This window comes from Ooceraea biroi, chromosome 3, assembly GCF_003672135.1.
Source record: "Ooceraea biroi isolate clonal line C1 chromosome 3, Obir_v5.4, whole genome shotgun sequence".
Lineage (NCBI taxonomy): Eukaryota > Metazoa > Arthropoda > Insecta > Hymenoptera > Formicidae > Ooceraea > Ooceraea biroi.
Window position 1 is genome coordinate 5,621,391 of NC_039508.1, and position 23,569 is coordinate 5,644,959.

The following is a 23,569-nucleotide window of genomic DNA, read 5'->3' on the forward strand; positions in this document are numbered from 1 at the left end:
TTTCGTCACGTCCGAGAACAACGACGACGAATAACTTCGTCGTAACTAACGCTACTTTTGGCTCCGGTCTTCCGGTACTGTAACAAAACGCGTTTCTCTGCTAACTGGCCTGGTTGTATGTGTCGGAATATGGGATTTTGCGTTCACGTTGTCGCGTGTCTGTTTCGTGTTCCCAGTAAAACGAATGGAGTAGGCGCACAAATGACATAGCGCTGATTGCTCGAGCGCACTTGTCCGGAGTATTGTCCGCGAACGAGTTTTCCCCAATAACGGTCGTTTTTCGAGAAATAGGAGAAGCGCTTGTATCTAACCGAAATATAGCGCGGAATGGCAAGCTCCGAATCGAACATTGGAATGACAAATTGCGTTCTGATCTTTATGACAGAGGAGATCACTTTTGCGCTAAAGTGGCTTGTTTATCTTTAAGCTTAGCACCGGGACGATTTAAGTTTCGCAGCGATACATTTCCAGCGTAACTTTCCCGAAGATATGAATTACGCTTCAAACTCCGTTGTTTCCGACAATAGAGAGAACCGATTTTGAGCCATCGCTTCTCGTTCATCATTTGTCTTTGCGCGCGCCATTCGCTAACTTGGTCGGATGAGAAAAGCAGCTACACGAACAATAAATCTTTTCGTATTCATTATTAAAACATTTCGAAAGTTTATTATTCGTGAGAGAACAATGCAGGACTGGAAAAAAATATTGCCGAGAACGAGAGGCTTAATGGAAACCCATTAGGAAACTTTGATAGCATAAATTATTCAAGGAAAATAAAACATCTCTTCTTAATGGAAATCCAACTGGGTCGCGGGCGGATTAAAATCGATCGATAATCACCGGTGGTTTAGGCAACCGCTCGAGTAACTTTCGATGTGTAATTCGATTTACGTTCAACGATATAATCCCCGGATACCGTTACAGATATTCACGAAACTCTGTTAAGCTAATTAAATTTTCGCAGAATGCGGACGATCGCGACCGCGAAACAGCGGTTATAAAGGATATACAGAAATACAGAATCATGTACAGACGTGCTACTTTCGTCGAATGTGTTATAAAAATATATCGTAAAACTGGATCGAACGTTCGATCGACATGCCTACGTATAGATATACGTCGTCGAGCACACGTGAAAAGTCGTCACGTAAACGGGTTATCGTTCTCGTTTTGTTTTTACGGACCGGCACCATTCATCAGTCGACTTATACGGCGCAAGTGCACGAGGGAAAAACTGCGAGAAACGCGTGAAAAATTTGCGATCGATTCATCGCACTCGCACGATCGCCAAAGTTATATGCTCCGCGGGGAGCATTTTAATCCAGCGCGATCTCGATCAGAAAATTTACTTGCGTCGGGAATACGTACGTCCACTTGCGTTCGGCAAATAGCGGATTAAGCAACGGCGAGTGTACCTTTGGCTACCGTGTGCAAAGTCTCCGCTTTCTCGCGGACAAAACTTTCTAATTGTGGGAACTTTGTTTTTTGTCAAGACAAACGTTTGCTCGTTACGCCTGAATTTCCTCAGCAAGCTGTACCCAAAGTACGACATTCAGTCTTGGATAACGTACAAGTACGCCGTACTCATTATCCTGTCATGGACGTAGTTCGATAGAGGATAAAATTACTTTGCTGTACTAACTTGTATGGAACCGTTTGCGTTTACAAGAATGTGCGTTTGTTATTAAACTAACTCTAAAAAAGCAGCTTGTTATAACATTGCAATTATCACTTATGCAAAGAATGCAAAGAGCTTAATGAGTAAATTACTAAACTAAAAGACTGAAAGGTGAAACAATTATTTTTTCAAGAAGAAGAAGAAAATTGTTTCGTAAATTAAATTTTTAATTTTTCGTATTAATTTCTCTGCTATTTTTATCCTGGAGAGATGTAAGCTTTTTTTAACTGTTTCTGCAGTTATCTGAAAAAGCACACATCACATGTTCAAACATGTTCTTAATGCGATATGCTTTAGCCCTTGCGGCATACATCATCCCTTAGCTACCTCTAAGGCATAAAAATAAAGATCAATATTGGGTATCTTTCACGGTAACTATCATTTACGTTATCTATCTGTGTAAGCATCAAAAACAATCACGAGGAAGATTCCGAGTTGTAGCGACCAACGAACTAACGTAATGATGTAACGGCGTTCTTCTATTCTACGCGAACCTAATTCCAACAGCGATAAGTCTCCGTTTAGTCGACATACGCGGTGTTCCAGAACTACCGTCATTTTATATATACGCATCTTTCACCATAAATTTCCTTAAATGTCTCTCGAGGTACAGTTCGCTTAATAAAATTCGCTTTTAGCACCATGTCACATTTTCAATTCCAAATTGATGAAATTTTGAAATTCCGGGTAAGTTCCGTCCATTCGATCGCACTTATTCGCATCACAGATCGTCTCTTAAAGCTCGAGATCCTTTCGCGTTCAGTCATTCATAATTCAGGAATGACTGGCTCGATCGTCGATATTTGTCTCACGGAAGAATTGAATTCGTATCGCTGAAGGAATACATAAATGAAATGGTCGCGATGGTGGCGAGAGTTCCAGGACACTCTGTACTGGATTTGGTAGAGCCCCGGCGCGATCGAGTGCGGCCGTTGTTCCTAAGTGGGCGGAGTGCTCGCAGCGATCTAGAATTGAGTTCGTGTCTTGAGTCCCAACCGAGCAAGAATCGGCCGACGGCTGATAGCTCCGGGGTGATAGGTTACGATGGGGGTTGCATCCGCGCATCTACCACGCATGCTGGCACAGTCTCTACCGGCGGTTTACCAAATATTTAGATTTCCGATAGCGTGCCGGCTCACCGTGCAGCAGATCGGAGGGGTGGATCGCCGCTTTGAATAAAGACGCACACCCGGAGTTCTATTTCGCGTTGCGTTATTGCCTCGGCTTCAATTACGACTTGCCGTAAATAAGGATGCACTTACGGTAAATGCCATGAACGATGTTTACGTCCATGGCTGTTGGGACGTGTTTACGAAAGCAAGAACTGACGGCGAGCTGGCGACAGTATGCGCAATAACGTCGAATAGTCGTGTCTAAGGTATTCGCAACTTGTCGTTGTTCTTCGACGTGACTGGTTCTTCAGGCTTCCGTATCTTCAACATTTTATTCCGTGCTTCGTATCGGGGTTAAAACGCCGTCGGGAATAGTGATGGAAAGGTTTGGAAGATCCTCTTCCTGACACAGTTTGACAATGCTTTTAATTATTCTTTTCCTACTATTCCTATACTATTCCACATTCTTGTTCAGCAGAATTATTCGTCAGTTTGTTACAAAAAACAAATTTTGACATGTCATTTTATTTTGTGGCTTTAAGTTATTTACGTGAATGATGGATATTTCGAGCCCAAACATATCATGAATTCCCCGCATTGCTTGCGGGATAAATGGCGTTGGACGAGGGAAAGGGTCTGTGCCGGATTTCATTAAAGTACCGCACCATACTACGGTCCATATCGAGACCCTGTTGGATATTCAACCGCGTCGTACGTTTATACATTTCCGTATGGATAATATTGCTACAGCAAGAAAATGACCGAACTCGCGCTAAGTCGCGCATCGTCATTTGTGTCAAATTAAAAAAAAAAGAGAGAAAAATACATCTTTCTATGCGTCTCCTCGTTCGCGGTTTATGGCCACTTTCATGAACGTCATCGCCTTTTTCTTTGCTCGTGTGCAAGATCACAAACTTTTCTCTCAATACTTCACCGTCGGTTTCCTCTCTTATTTCTCACGCGAGAGAAAAGGTTCAATTATCGAGGATGCGGCATTATTGGAGCAATCAACTCTTCATGGAAAGTTTATATCGCCATTGAGTAACGGGGATTAGGAACAAGCGAGTTAAATGATTTACTGACCGACGATGATATCCAGCTGCTATTAAAAAGACTCATACATTAATAATGTGCAATTTATTTCTGAGTATTTCTCTACGTCCTCTACAAGTTCCGATCCATTTGGAATGAAATGACGTCCGACTGCATGTTTGGTAAAAGCACGGTACGTCTGGAAAGCGATTTATTCGCGGGGATATTATGGGAATAAATAAGTATGCAACATAAGTAAACTTCGACGTTGAAAATGGGATTACGGATGCACGCCATGGAGAAGAATTTATGAGCAGAGTATATCGTAATAGTGTTTACACTATTTGATAGCATTATGCAAAAACACGGTCATGCTGGAAGTCTCGAGATTTAACGCTAATGAGTTAAGCTGCTTAAACGCATAAACTTTACGTCGCGCTTCTTTTTACATGGCGCCATGCACGCGATGGCGTAACACTCGTGCAGAACGAAAATAATAATGTATTAATTTATTCTTACACGTATTAAATTGCATTTTGCATAATTAACCTGCGAGGCGTTTAGTTTCGTGTAAATTTATGATAAATTTATGATAATTATTTCACAATGTTATGTACAATGTCGATCGAGACAAATATCATTTTTGCTCTATATAATAATTAAAATTTTCAAGTATATCAAAAACGAGAAATGGGGTATCGTGACTAAGTACGTGTGATGAATGCACTCGTCACGCTCCATCTCATCATGAAGCTGTAATGGATTATTCGCATCATACATTTAATCGTTAAAATCGATGTTTTCCGTTTCGTCGCCGAGATATATAGCAGTATACGATATACGATGAATAAATCATTGGAAATTTAACTGACAAATTTTCGATATATGGGTTTCGACGTTGAGCGCGCATGCTTTATAGTGCAGAAATAACGAGTGCGCCTTGCAAAATCTGCGCTATCGTGCAAAACGATCTAATTTAAAACGTTACGCTCCGAAATCAGTCAAATCATTCTGTCAAAAATTATTCCATCAAAAAATTTCCGTCCTGACATAATTTCAAAAACAGCGCTCTTGTAATATTATAAAAATTAAATATGCACAATCTGCTACTTTAAACTATGTTGCTGAAAATTAATCTCAGGATTAATATGAAGAAGGTTTTAGTCTTTTTTAGTATAAAAACATGTTATAAAATGTTAGTTCATAATCGAATTTCTGACTGGAAGTTAATTAAGAAACTGTTGAATCTCACGATAATTTTCATTAATAAAATTATTACTTTTTTGTACAAACTGTTACTTTATAAATGTCGGATTTCGGTAAGAATAGACATATGACAGTTAGCTTTTTTCTTTGTGCTGCAGCTGTGATGTTCAAGCGACTACTCGTATTTGTTTCACACACACAGTGTGGAGAGTTTGTTCGCAAGAGACAATCCAAGAGAATTACATATACCTATATATATTTCAAAGTAGTTAACTAGCAAATCCTGCTTTTCTTGTGTAGGTTAGCAAACCGCCGCACTGGGAACCCGGTCTTTCATTACACGTAGATTCGCCATTCGAGATTCATCGTTTCCTCAACGTCTCGTCGTTCCAGGTTCCATCTCCCGGAAGTCAACGCGCACAGGTAATCAGTTGAATGCGTCGAGGTTATTTAATGGAACAGTAATTGTCATGGAGTTCTACACTAACTGTTTGCACTCACAGTGGTGTGCAAATTGCACTTTTTTTGTTAAGAGTACTCGAGTTTTTGGTAACACCAACTTTAATTCTGATTACATTTTAAACAGTTTTGATGAAGGAATTATCTGACGAAAATCTGATAATTCTTTAACCATCATTTTTCTTCGAATATTGTTTCTCGATAAATTGATATCCGGATGTTGGAAAATTTGATATGATTTTCAAGGGATATTTAATTTTAATACAGTATTCGATTACGGTGTTCGTTGTGGAACGTGTCGCATTACTTCGGTAGACATCTGGCATATCTGTCGTGTCCTCTGCACTCAGTGTTGATCGGATTGTCAAAACTAGGTCAAATCTTCTTGCATATAGTATGTCATCGTGACGCGAATCGGTGAAGATCAAAATTTCAAATCGAAATATACATGATATCTATACGTTATGTGGAGCACACTGCATTATTCCACTTATGAATCGATACGATCACAGCGATTCGGTAACTATCCCTCTCCCACGCACTAACGACTCGTTGTCGTTATCGCAATCTCTAAGCCTGCATTGAGCGTGGGCAAACTTCACATAACAAAGTTTGGCTGAATCTAAACTAGCGTAAGTTATGTGACCTCATATCGGTCACTATTGGAAACTCGGTTACGCATTCAACTTCGCGACAGTTGCGAGTCTCAGTAGTAACTTTTGTCCAAAATAATGTGTTCCAATACGATTCCACAGAATGTACTGTTTTGCATTTTTTCCCCAAAAAATGCATTTTTTACAATATCATATTTCTCGAAACAAACGTATCTCCGAAATGAAAACTTTCGTTTCATTTAAATTAGTTTTTATTTTTGTAGTTTTTAACATGTATCATGTGTAATACAACAAGTTAGTTAACAGAAAGAAAAAGCACATGCAATATTTTCGTGTCAATCAATATCTCGAAATAAAAAATTTATTTAATTTTAAGAGACATATCGGTTTGTCACGTATTATATTTTTTATAGTATCTGTCTATTTCAGTAAGCGTTATGGCAAATTGTTTACGTTAATCTAAATAATAAATACATTGTGCAAGAGAGAAATATTGATCGACGTTTTAATCCTCGAAAGCTACAGTGTCGTTACTAGCAATCGTATAATCGTACATCACGAGTATCGAGTATGTCTACCCACACATTATGTACTTTGCAGTGTCTCCTTTACCGTCGAGGGTAACATTTCCTATTGTCTCACCAAATTCATCCGTTCTGTGCGCAGACCATGTTAATTAGACCATCCTGTAGAACGTTTCTAACCGTTGATTTTGGTGACGTTGGAAAACGAAGTGTAAATTAAGGAGAGAGAGAGAGAGAAAGACAGTAAGAGAAACCGAGAATACTGCGACGAAAGATGTTCACAATACAGCTGGAAATAGTCACGTTGTTACGCTTTGCGGTCATTTTATCAAATATTCGTGAATTATTAATAATTAGTTATCTTTCCAAAGTATTATTTAATTAAATTCTTCAAAACACTGCTTTACGATATTTTAATTGTGCGAATTTGAAAACAGGTATTGAACAATTGATCGCACTTATTTATGATGCTCTGAATTAGATACGTTTCGAAAAAATGTTATATCTCTCGATATATTTCCGAAATACGAAATGTCATTTAAATTTATGTAATGTAATATTATACTTTTCTCTATCTTCCTCTTTACTTTTTTCTCTTCTTCTCTCTCAATTTAATTGTTTTGCTAATTTATCACTTAAATCCCATGCTGCGTACTGCAGCTTCGTGAATATGTATAATAAAGAATTCGTTATTTTGAGATTGCTCCTTAATCCTTGTCTGCGTATTTAAGACATTAAAAATTAATGAAGAAATAGAGCGTTTGCAGACTTGTCTCCCGCTTCTTTCATAATTCCGTCTGCAAGGCGACTACGCGATGGAAAAGAGAGAAGAGCTTCTCGACTAAGTCCATTCAGAGAAGCTTTATGAAGCGTTTCTTTATCCGTGCTTGCGCAATGTGCACAAAAGCAATGTCGGATTTACAACAGCTTTGAAGACTACGGCTATCAATAATAAAATTTTGCCTAAGGCTTCGGCTCGCGCGCGAGCGGTAGTGTAACAGTATTCCTTTGAAAAGCACATCTATTGTTAAATCTGTCAGTCGACATCGCGCGATACATCGGCTGGGATATTCACGCGCGAGCTCGCGATTAATGCGTTAACCGCATTTGAGCGTGACGAGTTGCGTGCGAAACGAAGGGAGAAATTTATCCAGAAAGTACGCACGCGTGCTTCTATCTCTGGCGCAACAGAATTTTATTTCTAGATCGTGCGGTCCGTATTATATGAGAAAACTGTCTGATTTGAAGGACAAAGGTCTACGATTTTTTTATCCTTTACGCACGGCGCAGCGGTGCGTGCGCCTGTCAGCATCCTCCGGCTCGTCGCGAGGGATCGATCTCGTAACAGACGAGAGAGAGAGTTCGACTCGTGGTGTGTGATTAATTTACGCGACACTCTCGGAGAATGCGCAATCTATTAATATAATCATTAAGCAGGCCGTTCAGCACACTTGACAGTGCTGCGAGCTCGCAATTAACAGCATACACGAGACGAACGGGGCCACGGTTGACACGCTTACAAATTAACGTGTCAGCCGGGCGCCGAGAAATGCGGCCCCGACGCAAGCAAAATGGAATCGCGTGCATGGCACGTGACATACAAAAATTTTCAGCGATGCATAACGCCAGGTTGTTACGGATACCGTATATTTTAAGGGACATGGGAGAATAATGCAACGGCATTTCATACACGTCGATACCGAGCGCCCGGGAATAAAATGCGTACATCGGCTACATCGCCACGATCGCAGTTGCAGTTTTCCGAGTTTCCGAGCGCGCGGTATTGCGGTGCGTTCGATTGAATACGAATAACTCGCGTTATAGAAATTCGATACCGATTTTCGTCATACGATAATGGCGGAGAGAAGGGTTTAAATTTCCTGGAGGTGGATGGAACGGTCTTCCTCGTCGCGCGAGCGGCAGCAACGCCGACAAATAGCACGACAAAGACGCAAATTTGCATGCTCGCCAGGGATGAGCGCGACTACGCTGCTTCACGCGCATTTCTTTCTGACGCTCGCGGCTTTCTTCATCGATGGTGCTCGAAAAACGTATAAATGCTAGTAACATTATGTCGTTTTTGTCTAGTCTCTTTTCCTCGTACAAATGACTTACGTTCAGATATCTCTGCTTCTGCTTTGAGTCAATTTTAAAAATTTCATATAGTTGCATTTATTGCGTTGTTTCTATTTTTACGAGATATTATTTTTTCTTTTATAGCTTCTCTTTACTATCAGCTCGCAGAATATATTCAGCAACAGTGCACTTTTATGGAATTCTGGTAATTGAACAAACGCATTATTCTCGAATAACATTCTGCAGAATACTTGGGATTGGAATTTATGCGAATCCGTGCATATATGCGAGTAATAAGCTAATTTAACGGTATCAAAAAATAGTTGGCAAACAGCGTCAATAAAAATTGGATAAATGGAATGAATGGTTTAACGAATGCGACTTCATTATTTTCGCAGAGAGAAAGCGACGAAAACCAATACAATTACGTGCATCGGCATGTAACGATGTTCCAATAACTCGATCAAAAACCAGGATATAGGACTTTGCCATGGCGTAATAACATTAACATTATAATTGCTTCGGTCCCACTTCTTTAGATCCAATTTCTTGTATCATAAAACTAAAGACGAAGTATTCTGTTTTGATTACGATACAGTTTCGTATCTAAACAATTATGAAATTATGGAAGAATTGGAAAGACGCTGTCACATTTATCAGAAAAATAAAAATTGCTACTGTTGACAAAATAGTATCAAGTAAACAAAACATCTCAAAAATATCTTAAATATTCCAATTGGATTTCCAGAAATCTTGATAAAGCAAACCAGCGCTTTAAAGAACATCAAGTCACATTTTACTATTTTCGCTCCTGAAACTAATCTCGGCAGATTTGTTACTTTACGTACATTATCTTGCATTTTTTGCGCGCTCTCGTATTCTCTGTCTCCTTTTTTTTATGCAGAGCATGTTGCAAGAGGAATTTCGAAGAATATTTATTATGGCATATAGTTAATATTTATTTATTATGGCATTTTGCTCGTATATTTTATTTATAAACTGTAAAAAGAACTGTAAAAAGAAAGATTAAAATTGTCCACGTTCATATGTAAATTCGTTGTTATTCGTGCTATATCTTGTTTCAGCAATTGAGAAACGACACGATGAAAGTCCATAACAATTTTCACTCAAGTAAATGTGAAGTGAGCTTGCAATGTAATCTCTTCTCGTGTTGACTTTTCACTGCGTATTTCAACGATGATTGAAGCAAAAATAATACGTCTCGTGTTAACACGATCGCATAAGAAAAACTTTTGAGCTATCAGTATATAAATCGCTGAATATAATTGAATCAACTAACTTGGTTACGCGTTGGAGAACGCAAGCCCATATTTCAGTGTAACGAGACTCGATGAAAATAAGAAAATGGCATAACAGAAGAGTCCAATGTTCTCCTGTTCATAATTATAATTTATGTAAGCGCGTCGTCAAAATTCGAAGAATAACGATCCATTATACTTGTAACGTTTCCTCGCCAATATTAAGATCCTGTTTCTCGTGACATGAAACGTCATAACATTAATAATCATTTGTCTTCGATATCAGGATGGTCTGACGTGACGTGAACATGCTTTTATCAACCATGTCATCAATCATTCACTTGTCTCTCCATTTTTAACATTTTTGAGAGTTTTTATAAATGGATAAAATTAATTCATCGTGTATTAATAATAATAAAAATCGATGGGCAAATGTAATATGCACGAATGCACGTTACTATCTAGCGAATAATGAACTAATGCCCATTATTTGCTTTAATATTATATATATATATATATATATATATATATATATATATATATTAATACTCTCATCGATGTACAATATTGTCGAAAAATAATATCAGTAATAAGTAATAATCAGGAAAGCATATATGCACATATACACATGATGCAGTATGGGCGCAAATCATGGAGAAAAATCAAACATTTAAATAATCTGATTTACCGCGCATATATTTACGAGTCGAGTGACATAATATCGTTACGCTGCGTCATGAAAGCGTGAGAATATGTATATCTATCTTCGTATGCGATAAATGCAATGTAAAGGCCAATACACTGACGCTCGTAATCTGCATCTTCATCGTTACAAAATGCGATCGATACACATCCGCGCATGATAATAATATACGATGCACGTATCACAATCTGCACGTCTAATTCATAGTTACGTGCCGACGTGATGCTGATAAATATTGTGATTCATAATATCAAGCTCATAATGTGCGCGATAACTTCTTCATCGCGCAACGTGTGCTCTCACTTTCGCGTATTAATCTTCAACGAGTAACTCACCATTCGCGTATTAATCCTCAGCGAGTAATTCGCCATATGAGCGACAAATCCGCGAAAATTACGTTATATTATATTTCCTTCATTAACTCATAAAAGAATTAGAAATGCATTCGTAAATCATATAGTGCGAGAAATGTTATTTACATTGCATTTTACATGAAATATCGATGCGAATGGATGAGTTTTTACACGTCAATTAAACTTTAATTCCGTGTGATAAGCCGTTGCAGAACGGTCAGTTATTCCAGTTTTGAAGAGTTTTTATTCTCTTCTTTTTAACACACAAAAAAATACGTCATAATGCGCCAATTGACCGTTGAACTTTCGAAAGTGTTTGGCCAGGCGAACGAGAAGCAAATTCGCGATGTTACGGTTTTCTCTAACGGTTCATTGCGATGTTTAATTAACTCGTCTTGTATCCCGTCGAAGTAAGTCCATTTTTCACTCGGTCGGGTGTTGCGCTGGAATAGTTCGCGTTGTTAAAATGCGAAAAGTTGCTCGTAACGCAACTTAACTCGACTGAGGTAACGCGGACGAGTTCAGTCCGTCCCGCATACTTCAGGGAAACGAACGTTCTCAAGGCGCGGCCGCAGCTCTTGTCCAGCAATAGGTAGAATCTTCTGGCTATGGTGATTTCGTGGATGCTGGAGATCTCACAGTCAACGCGATTTGCATGCAGTTGCGCAAACAAATCAAGATTCTTCGGATTTTTTGCGCGACGAGAACAGCAGGATCCGTCATTCAGAAACCGCTTTATTCGGAAAGTCTCTTTTTAAAATCCCTTTCGACATCACCCGTTTTCGCGGAAAATACGAGTCATGGATCTCATTCTTTCAGGTCTTGCGCGCCTCACGATGCATCGCATGCGTGAACTTCCGACTTGCTGCATCCTTAACGTGTTAATGTTATTAATTAAGTCGTTTCTCGTCGGCATTAACCGCCTTGTTCTCGCCAGGCAACAGCCATGTTTCATCATCTCCTAATATTACGGGCTAAGTGATACTTTTTTGCCTTACGACCTGGAATTTCAGCCCGACCGTTCACGGCTGGCACATACATACATTACGGATATATGATGCTCCGATGAAAATTCCCCGTTTCAGACAACCCTTCGTGAGAACCGGAAATTCTTTCCACATGAGTATACGCACGTACATATGGCGTCACACTAAATCCGGGAGCAATGCCTCGCGAACCATTAGTTCTTTTTCTGGAGGAAATTTTCTATTATATAAATTTGTCCCCGTGTTTTCGATCTTTTGATTTTTATCGTCGTAACCTTTCCTACCTCTTTCATGGAATTACAAATTCTTTGAAATAAAATAGATGGCACACTCATTTTTTGAATATTAGACAAACCGATTTTCATATTTCTTTGATAAATGTATAATTCATTAGTTACATCACAATTTTTCCCACGGAATTCGCGATTATCGTTCGTATTTTTTGGGAACTTTACAAGCAGTGAAGTTTTGTGCACAAGTGCTTTGGTTTATCGGAAATATGTGGTGTACACTTTATACGTATGGATAGAGTACACATACGTCGATGTAATCTTCTTATCTCAGAATAGACATGTATAGTGAGACTATTCATCGAATTTGCGAACTAACTCTCTCTATCGATGCTTTACCTACAATTTGCATCGACCGGAATTGGTATCGCCTGCCTGATACGTCTCGATAAGGATAATCCTCTAAGTGCAAATTTACACAGAAAATCGAAAGACCGCAATCGTTCGCGTAAGTGGCGCAACTGTAAATGAAGGTAAATGCGTTTGCTGTTAAATTGCACGATTCGCGAAGCCATTCGGACCCACCGTGCATTTCGCGAGGTAAAAGTCACAGTTTTTCACGATGAAACTAAAAAAGACCCTTGGAATAGCGGAAGTTCGCGGTTTTTACTGAACGATACTCGGTGTATGAAGATATGTGCGCGATACCCGGCATCGTTGGTGAGTACCGGGTGCGAAAAGTACGCGTCTAATTATTATTATCGTGTGAACCTGCGGTAAGGGTAATTATTTCCGTCTGCAGCAGCGCGCTTCTCGCGAAACGAGCTGGCGCCGGAGCCGGGGATGACGCCAAAGTTATGTAAGGCACATACACGCTACATCCGCCCGAAAACTTATTTCATTTAAACTTTCCAAGCTAACGGGATTGATAAGCGTGAAACAGGGCAACAATGTTTTCGCGTATTTCTGTTGTTAAGTAAGGGCACGTGAGCGAGCGGGAAAACTTGTGGGATCACCGGCTGAGATATAATTATTTCGTTCGAGTGCTCGCACGCGGTCAGTTTGATTAATGTACAGTATATGCCCGGAAAGTACTGCGATCGAATTTATCACGGACGAACCAGGAATATCCGGCCGGTGTGTGTTTAAAACGTGAGAGAGAGAGAGAGAGAGAGAGGAAAGTGTACTTATTTTTCTATCTCTGAAAATTTCGAGGAAACTCCTTAAGTGCGATAATTTACATCGTATCCGTTGTTATTGTCGCCAGTTTCGTAACTTCTTTGACGTAAATGACATAATAGGAGAAACTAAAGTTAACTTTAAGTGCAAGAACTATTCGCTTCTTCTCTGACATACGTAAATTTATGTATGCATATAATTAAGATAGAAAATAATGAGTTTTAAACTTTTCAATCATTTGAAAACAAAGGTTTTGTATGTAGAATCTTCAGATGTAACTATTAAAACATTATTTAAGCAAACATTATGAGCTTCTGTGAAATTTTTGCTAAGGAAGAATAAATTGTAATTTTATCCAGGTATTTGCGATCAGAAAGAAACGTGTGGAATGCTCTATACAGAGGAATCCAGACCTCTTATTTTCAGACCCCACTTTTTCACGGTTCGTTGATTCGTGTAGCTATTCCGACCGTTCCGCTATTTTCTTAAGAGTGGACAGTATCTCCATACTGAGATACTGTCTCCTTATTATTACTATTATAAGAATAATGTTCGAAAGAGTGCAGGAGGATATTGTTAAGAAAATTCGTACTTTTGCTTACTTTCATGCAAAAGTTTTCCAAGAAAGGAGAGTACTTTAGAGATCTAGGGTTTCCTCTGGTGGTGCGACTATCATTAAATATTCCCTGACAGCACCCTTCTGAATGTAAATCGATAAAACTTTGCACGAGCTGACGGAGCTTTTGATAGTCGCGAAACAAAGCCTGGAACGAAATTTCTGACAAACTGTTTCTGATGAGAATTCCGTTATATCATATTTCACGTGTATCGCGCAAACCGAAATAATGTTACAAGAGACAGCAATGATATCATGTTAGTCGCGAGAACATGTGACGAGATGTGCTGTAATTTACGTAATTATAGACAAGTTAATGTCTCATTACACGGTACACTCCGGAGAGATTTGATATTAACAATTTGCAATCAGACATTCCTAATTAATTAAGAGCTTGCACTTGAGGAAACATCTGTTGCGGAAGTTCGAATGCGATATTATGTGCGAACGAGTACTTTTATTCATATTTATCGATTTAACACATATATCTGACACATTATACCAGAGTATTTTTGTTTTATTTTAGTTTAAAACAACTTGGAAACTTCTCAAACATGCTGCGATATGATAATTATTAATTGTGATTTATGACTAATCAAATGTTATCCATTTCTCATTGTGCATTTTTTCAACGATAATCAATGAAACAATTGTATCGAGATGCGATACTGTATTTCTTAAAGTTTTCTTTTCTTAAATTTAATAATGCTTTTTCTTGCTATATTTTTTATGAAACTTAAAAGTTCAGACGTATTCTAAAACAAGTATCCGTTGCACTTGTGGCTGCTGTACTAAGCTCGCCCGTTTCCGCGACAGTACAGCCTGGGTGTGGTCGTCCAGAAAATATCAGAAAATATCAGGAAACTTTCATGCATCGAAAATGTGAAATGTGGAATTTACATATGTTCGTACATGCAAGCAACGTCACTTTGACATTTCTTTGTGACAAGTTTACGCTTCGACCACTATATTTTTCCCATATCGTCATAAGCATTTACAGCTTATAAACTTTTTTCCTGCCACCATGTAACAATCTTAAATTGAAATTTATATAAAGACATTGAAAAATAAAATTTAAAACAATTGCATATTACGTTTTTGTAAAAATGGAAATATGGCATTGTTACCATAAGAAAGCTCACAATTGGAGAATGATAAACAAAATGCTTTCCGCTATTTTATAGAGTGCTATGATAATATTGCAAGCGTATAGAAAACTACGTGGAAAATATTTGACATGACTACAAACAAAAAAGAATATTACAATGGTAAATCCATATATATATATATTTGAATCTCGTTTTGAGTAACAGTTTTTATTGATTGTGTAATATGTGCGCGTACCCATTATTGGAATTATCCCAACATGCGTATTAAATATATCCAGTTCGACATCCCTTCTCGATTGCTGGTTTATTTTAAACCGAATTTAATAGAGGCGTGTGTATTCGTATAGTATGAGGCAACAAAATCTCTATTTTATACATGACTTTAAAGCAATTAAATCGGCCACGATTTAAACATTTTGTACCTCTGCGTCATATATTTGCTAAGTAAAGTTTGTATATTCGCAGGAAGAAGAAAGTGAGTAGAAATAATTAAAAATATAATTTATCATATATAAAGAAATTATGTCAATACATTTTTACAATCGGGACCCGTTTTCATCGGGTCGGGCGGATTCCAGCTTCTAATTTTGTGCGCTGTGAAGCAACAAGCAATACAACTCCCGTAATTTGCATTATTCTACACATTTGTGCATTATCGCTATGCGGATGCGACATATCGCGTTCCAAGCGGTCGACGCCGCTTTTAGAAAGCCTCTGTTGCACTTGCTCGCTCGCGTTTGCCGCATTAGCACGCGAATGCGCTTCACGGGCCTATCGTATTATATTTGTTAGTTCGCGAGCGAGAACGGCCACACGGATTTAGAACTTGCTTGGGACTTGGCCAACACGTGACCCGCCTCCAGATTACCAGAATTTCAAGTATTTCCGCACATAATTGCGCGCACGGTGCATAAGTGCAGCGCAGATGATCATATGCAATGCACATCTAATTGTAAGACTTTATTTTGAGGCACCATCCTTACGAACCGCTTGTAAACTTTCGTGCAAGTGTTCATTAAGCATTGGCAAAACAGTTATTAAACAGTTAAATTCGGCATATTTCATACGTAATTTCATTGCAAAATCATCTATAATTAGAATTTGCACAATTATTGAATTGTGTAAAATATTACATTATTTCATATTATACACTATGTGATATTCATTAAGTTGACTGTAAAAGATTAAATGTTATTCTGTATTATAAGCCGATTATAAGAAATTAAATATTACTCGTTAAAATATCAATTTTTTATTATAACTTTTCCATCATTTGTGCAACGTTTTCCATGTTTGAAGAATTGCGCGGATTATTTTACTCCCAATTTTAGCCGTGACTTAATTATACGGTACCTACAACTCTTCTCTAAACACATGAGCGACACGCGATGATATATCGCTCATGCGCACATAGTTCCAAATTGTTTCGTGCAACGAAAGTTACAGAACTAACACCGTGGAATATCGCTAAGTGATTTTTAGGATGTCGTTTATATGCAAAGATACACATCAACGGCCAAACCAACTTGTGACGATTTATACATTTTTTCACACGAGATAACATCTATGTATGCATCGCATAATAACGTAGAAAGGGTCCGCTAAATTTATTCTCGACGGGTATATTTAAATAGCTCGCTCATCGCCACACCAGTATATTGACGTGCTAGTTGCGTATCCCTATTTTTAATTTTTATCCTGCGATATGCTTTTTTCGCCACGTATATGAGCGCAAAGTGGTAATTTCGCGAGGTACGAAAAAGAAAATCTACACAAAATACGAATGAGTAAACATTGATGTAAAGTCGGCCAGAATAACAGCAAGTCTTACGGAAAAAATTGACGGCAAATTTGTACGCGAAATTCCAATGGGGAATGATGCCTCGCTCCGGATGTGGGGAGGTGGAGAGGGTAGTTCGATATTCGCGAAATCCGTGATCTCAATCCGCACCTTGGCGCGTCGAGTGGTGTAACGACACGTTCGAGGAAATACCGAAGAATACAGGGGAAAACGGAGTGCGAAAATATTTCCTTTTTTTTTCCGCTCTTTCTCGCGATATCGGAATTCACGGTGAAGCGCGATCGCGGACAGCTTTTTTTCGGTCGATACAGAAGTTTGATTACGAGCGCGGTAGTGCATACGCATGCATGCGCGCGGACGTATCGAATAACGGGTGCATACGGGTATGTGTGTATGTGTGCACGTGTGAATGCCGACGTAGGACGTTACGTGCGGCTTGAATTTTTTCCGCAGCCCCTCAAGATGTGCAGATATCGTGTCCGTTTCTTTCCCTTTCATCTGATTTTCAATGGCCGCGCATACATCCGGGGGTTGTATGCGACAACGTTGACTATTATTCCACGGCCTTGAACACGCGAGGTCCGTCCTCGCGCTGCACTCGCACGCGCGCGCGCGCGTCCGCCACTCGTGCAACATTAAAATCTCGTTTCGCAGGTGAGACAACGGACGCCGCTTTTCCGCGAGGGAAATTATACTCTGTGCACATAAAAGCGCTTTTCTCTGAATTTCTGCTCGGCGAGCGTCATTGTTTTCCCAGCTCGTCGGCCCGTTTCTTTCCGTTGGCTTTCTCAACTCTTCGGGGAGACATTAAGGAGCCCAACTTGTTTGTTAAGCTTGCCGTGCATTTTCTGTTATCCTCATTCTAGGCCATTTTCGCGAACAGGATTAATATTATGTCATGTATTGTATAAATCCACATCCGTTTCGTCCTGTTTCTTGCAACAGTGCCAGTCGTGAGTGCACTGAGAAGAATGGTTTGGTTGTACCAACAAGACGTATACATGATAGAATGCAGTTTGGTTAAACCAAGCAGAATTTCTAGTTATCACGATAGGACTGGATATTTTATAACTAGAACGTTTAATAGACTGTACTACTATAATCTGGTAATTACCTAAAGGAATTCTGATTTGTCCATTTTCCAACAGATAGTCTGATTAAACTTATCAGATTTTTAATTAAAGCAACCAGATTTTTTTCAGTGTGAGCTCTTTTATTTATCTTTGTAACGTAACGATACACAAATATGTAATAATAATGAAATACGATAATAGAATATAACGAATGATTCAAGGTATTGTGATTAATCATCTCAAATAATTCTAACCACGTTGACAAAACACGTTAGAAAGATAAATTGCAAGAATGTCGCGGAGATTGATACGTTCCAAGTATTTTGTTGCTTAGATACATGAGTTTGCGTAACTTCGTTTCTCACCGTTCTTTTCTGTTGCTTCATCATTAAATATATATCAAAGTATTCATAGATACGTATTACGGCAGTTCGTAGCCTTCAGCGTTCGAAAACTGTGCCGTCCGGAGTGACTAACAGCTACCGAGAAAACCCGCTCCGCGAATAGCATCGTAACCGTTTACGTTCGTTTATTTATGGATGATAAAACGTCGTTTAGATGGTTCGCTGGAGTAGATTTCGCGGCACAGTTTATTTTATGGTGGCAGAAGTTTCACGTCGACAATGATCGTGATTTTCGGAGGGCGTAATTTTGATTCTAGAACCTGATGGAAGCAAAGCTGGCACCAATCGCGCGCGCGAATTTTTCTGCACGTTCGCTTTTACTGCGATATTTCAGATGACACGTTGAATTTTTCTGCTCACGAGCTTCCTGCGATCCTGGGCCACATCGCGCGGCCTGTTTGGACAAGCAGCTGTCACGCGTGCTACACATCACGCGTGTATCCGGATCCGAACCCTCCCAGCCGATAATCCCGGATTTATTCGCGGATCGATCAGGCGCGGAAAATTTGGAACGGTAGAACTCACCTTTGGCTTCGCGCAGCAGAACGGCGGATCCGCCGAGGAACAGGAGAACGATCGCCGCGGTCCTGCGGATGGGACCCTGTGCCCGACGCATGATCGAGAGGAATCCAGCTGGGGATTGCCGGGTTGGTTGTCGAAGGGTCTAAACTTTCCTAGCGCACCACATTCATCAAGAGCGCACCGTACGACGGCGTTCACCAAAATATAGCCACAGCGATCCACAATCACCGCGCGTATGACCGGAAACCGGCAGATTCACTGTTTCGTCAGCTCAAACGTGGACCACCACTCGCGTGGGAACCCGCACCAGCACTCCGGAATCGTGATGTCAGTACGATCGCGAGGGATGATCGCGAAAATCGATCGACGTCAAAGGGATGAGAGCGGGACGATTCTTCGACAGGAATGAAGAACGCGAGGAGCACACTCAGTATTTCCGATAGGATCGAAGCCCGCGGTCGGTTTCCCGAGGGAGACAAGACTGATAGTAGCAAGAGAACGGCGGAACGAACGGAGGAGAGGAGAACACGTGCGCGCTCGATAAGCAACGGTGAATTCTCCACTTCGGTTTTGGACGGTTCCGGGGCGTCGACAGCGGGATCGCGCGGGGTTGATCCTCTCGCGACGACGACGATGACGATGACGAGAACGAGAACGACGTGACGGAGGACGATTTTACGCGGGACGCGAGACCGCCTCCGATCTCTCGCCGGAACCGATCTCTCTCCCTACGATGGACTCGTGGGCGGTCGTGAAAGAAGGGAGGTCGACGATGACGGCTGTCAGACGGGAGCGTGCAACCGAGCCAGAGACAGAGTCGCGAGCGACTGGCGGGTCGGCTCGTCTCGAGGCGAGGTGGAGTGGCAGAGGCGAATCGTGCGCTTACCCGAAACTAAGCGATCCGCGGCCGACGGCGCGGCGCGCACCTGTCGTTCTGCGGGTCGCTGCGCATGTCCCTAACCGAGGGAAGCCGACAACCGGCTGCCAGAGGAGCTCGTCCGACCCCGAGGGGGATGCGGGCGGCTGCAGGTGGGAAAAGACGCGGGGGAAGATGCAATCGGGTGGGCACTGGTAGGGTTGCTCATGGTGGAAAGGGGGGGGGGCGGGGGGGCGGGGTGGCGGAACGCGTCTTACAGACACCGAAGATGCCGGTGCACCAAAGGACGCCAAATTAAGATTTTCCGTACGATTCAGCTTCACTCGAGTGCGCGGAGAAGTCACCCTGCTGTCTGACTCATCCCTCGGCGTCGAGCGATTGATGCCAAGGGCGGACTTGGGGTAGGTCGCGCTCGCACTCGGAGATCGTACGACCGTACGGGGGCGCGGTACGAATGCGGAGGCTGAGGTCGGCGTGATTGCGATGCGCTTGACACGCCACGTGATTAAATTACTTTTATATATAACGATGTGGGATGAAAGGTTTATTTTTAATGTTGAAATACTCTCGATAAATGGTAGCACGTGAGCGCGGTGCATTTTCGAGATTATTTAATTACGCTTTGGCCGCAATATAAATTTTAGATCTCTAACGAGAAAGAACGTTTTTAATTACATTAAAACGTTATTGTTGATTAATTATTAAGTTATTATTAATAAAAACCAAGAATGAAAAGTTTTGTTCACTTCAATCACATGTAGTAAATATAAAATGCTTACTTTACTAATTTTAATTAATAATCAGTATTTTTAATGATTCTATCTAATCATTTTCATACTGTAATTTTCATACTGTAATGAGAAGAAATGAATGTAATTCCTTTTATTTAACTTTTATTAGTTTTGCTATTATTAATATAGTTAACAAAGTCGTTGTTGAAATTATGAGAAACGGTAGTCGAGAATTTAATAACTATTTTTTAATGAATCATATAGATTAATTTCAAAAATGTCCATATAAGTTTCATTTGCGAGAATATGATATATTATAATGTCAATGCATATATAAAAGTATATTTAATTATAAAATGTAAATGTTTAATTATAAAAAATGATATTGATATTGGTAAGTGGGAAACAAAGTTCCAACCGAACGTAACTGTTAACAGATGTTGCGTTATCATGTTGAAAATAGATTTTACATTCGTATACAAAAATGCAATTTATTTCACCAATAAAAGAAGGTTTCTTAAATTCAAACGTGTTCTCGTAAATCAAATAAACTTTTGTTTTGTTCTTTGAATCAAATAAACTTTGATAAAGAACATCGTTCTTGATGATTCCAGTTATTTACACCATTTTCTCGATGAGCATATCGAAACAACAAAAGTTGTAAACAATCTATAAAAGCCGATAAAAGCATTATCCTATTTGTAAGCAGCTAAACGTATCGATTTTAAGCAACGTGCCGCGTATGGACGATATGAGGATTGGATTTGTACGCTTTTCCGCGAGAATTAAATGAAACTCTTGGGCGTGATACTGAGGATCGTGTGAAGATGTATCCTGGCCCGGATACAATGGTATACGTGCTTCGCGTGACACGCTTTGTGACACTGAAAAATATTGCTAAAGCAAAAGAAGATCGGACGTCACCCACACATAAAAGTGCATCCAACCGTGGATACCCCCTTTCTGGACTGTTGCGCAAAATAGCGTCTGCGTTCTTGCGACACTAACTGCTCTCTGTATTTCAAATGCTTTCACGGCGGTATATAAACCGTTGAGGTATTGTTTGGAAACGTTAAAAGTCCGAAACAAAGATATTTTCGTGCCACGTTTGGCGCGAAACGAAATATACAAGACGAAGTGTCCTGGTGCATGTTTCTAAAATAAAGTGGACATTTCTCTTCACTCAAGTACATTTTCGATAAACACTTTTATTTCTGTTTGTTTCTTTTGTATTTCTGGAAGCAATAAAAAAATAGAAATATGCAAATTTATTTAACAAAAGATATTTGCCATAGTGATTAAATTGATTAATTGCCGACTTGATAAGGCAGGTATTTGTTCTTCATTGTCGTATTGAATATTTTTCCAAGGTACAATAAATTAAATTAAATTTTCTGCTACTTACTTATGCACAGTAAAATATAAGGACAAGCTATTATATTGATAATAATAAGGCACGTAGTAAAAATATGCTATTGACGATCTGCATCCTCTGAATGAAGTCTGTTAATTATCTATATTCTGATATGCAATTCGCACGTGCAGTCCATGCACATTTAAATGGACGACACGTTTGGCGATAAATCGATTTTGTAAGCGGAATTTTATTTCCATACTATTAATTATTACTCGATTCATTGCGTGAACGCCAGCAGAATATAAGAACATTAATAATCAAACTATTCCTTTTCTTATTTAAAATAGCGCGTCTTTAGAAGCACGATATTTTATGATAATATTAAAAATTAATTATTCTCTTAAATCGAATCACCTTTTTTTCTATGTTATTTCCGTAGCTTTTTAAATTATTGTAGTAATTAAAGTGTTTTGTAAAGATTAAAAGTGAAATTGCAAAATACAGACTAGGTAAAAGTTTAACGTTTTCTTGCGCATAAAGAATTATTACAGCGCCGTAAAAACCGATCCAGATATCTTCACGCTTGTTGTAACAGAAAAATCATAGCGCGAGATATTTTTGGCGCAGGAAATACGTATATAAGAAAAAGCAGGCCAATCATGACAAACACGTGCCAGGATAGCGACTTTCAGAGCCGGTGATTTTGCTGTTCCTTTTTGCCGTTCCATCTTCTACTTCTCCGGCTTTATATAAAGGGTTTTTCGAACGTGCACTGCACAATAGTATTTACGTCCCCATCGCGAGCGAGAGAGCCGAACTATTTCACCATAATTCTAATGTGAACACGCAGGACGTCCGGCAATTGTGCCCAGATAGTTTGCAGACGAACTTTCAACAGTCGAGCTGCACGCTGACCTAATCTTCCTAAACGAATTAAAGCAAGTTTCTACGTGCAAGATTCGGCGTATGTTTCCGCGTAATAGTTGTTAATGAGTTACATTCTATTTGCTATTTAATAAACGATCACCGCACATACACATTAATGGAATGCTCATCAACATACCTTTGCGATGAGAGATGTTCTCATTTTATGATTCTTATTCAAATACGAAGCTAGAGAGCATTGAAATCATGTTTCCAAAATAGTTTGGCCCAGTCTGTTGGCAATGTCTAGAGCGTATCCGTCTGTTTGCCTCCGGTTAAAAATGGCAGCATTCACGGTCGAATGATAGAATCCGCAGGGGAAGGAAACAACGCGAAACATATATATTTTTTATTTACGACACGCAAAGTAAGAATTTTACTCTTCCCGTGTGTGTACGTGTCAGTCACGTTTAAAATATGTGTCACGCATGCGACATATTCGACAAGTACCAGTCGATACATCAATATCTTGCAGGTACTTTAATAGACCGTCCGGATATCGCGTTCTGCTTTAAACGGCGAGCTATAAGAGAATCCCTCATTGCCATCGGTTAAAACGCATTCCTCTTTTATAATGTGGGACGTACGGCGAGAGATAATTTCGACGAAATACGCGATAAAATCGCGCATGCAAGCACATCGAACCGTGAGACGCTAGGAACGATAATCTTACTGAGATTATTCTCATAATAATTAATCAAGAGACTTGGAGTGAACAAGGTACATATATCACGGCGCCCACTC

The 23,569-nt window shown here is 39.7% G+C and overlaps 1 protein-coding gene and 1 long non-coding RNA gene across 8 annotated transcripts in view; one reads left to right on the forward strand and one right to left on the reverse strand.

Annotated features, from left to right (window-relative positions):
* The window catches only part of LOC105277487, a 154,965-nt gene extending 145,599 nt beyond the window's left edge, over nucleotides 1-9,366 (forward strand). The window contains exon 4 of the long non-coding RNA XR_893630.3: nucleotides 5,329-9,366. This is a non-coding gene — a long non-coding RNA (uncharacterized LOC105277487). The remainder of the gene's footprint in view (nucleotides 1-5,328) is intronic.
* Nucleotides 1-19,826, reverse strand: part of LOC105277484 (hemicentin-1) — a 151,251-nt gene extending 131,425 nt beyond the window's left edge. For 5 of the 7 annotated variants that reach the window (XR_893626.3, XR_893627.3, XR_002193148.2 and 2 more), the window contains exon 1: nucleotides 18,940-19,823. Coding sequence is in view for 4 of the 7 variants with exons in the window: in XM_011335867.3 (XP_011334169.2) it covers nucleotides 18,940-19,030 (91 nt within the window). In the remaining 3 variants the exon portion in view is untranslated. Of the gene's footprint in view, nucleotides 1-18,939 lie in introns of all 7 variants that reach the window. The other 2 variants (XM_026968369.1, XM_020031033.2) reach the window with 2 other exon arrangements.
* Nucleotides 19,827-23,569: the final 3,743 nt, after the last annotated feature.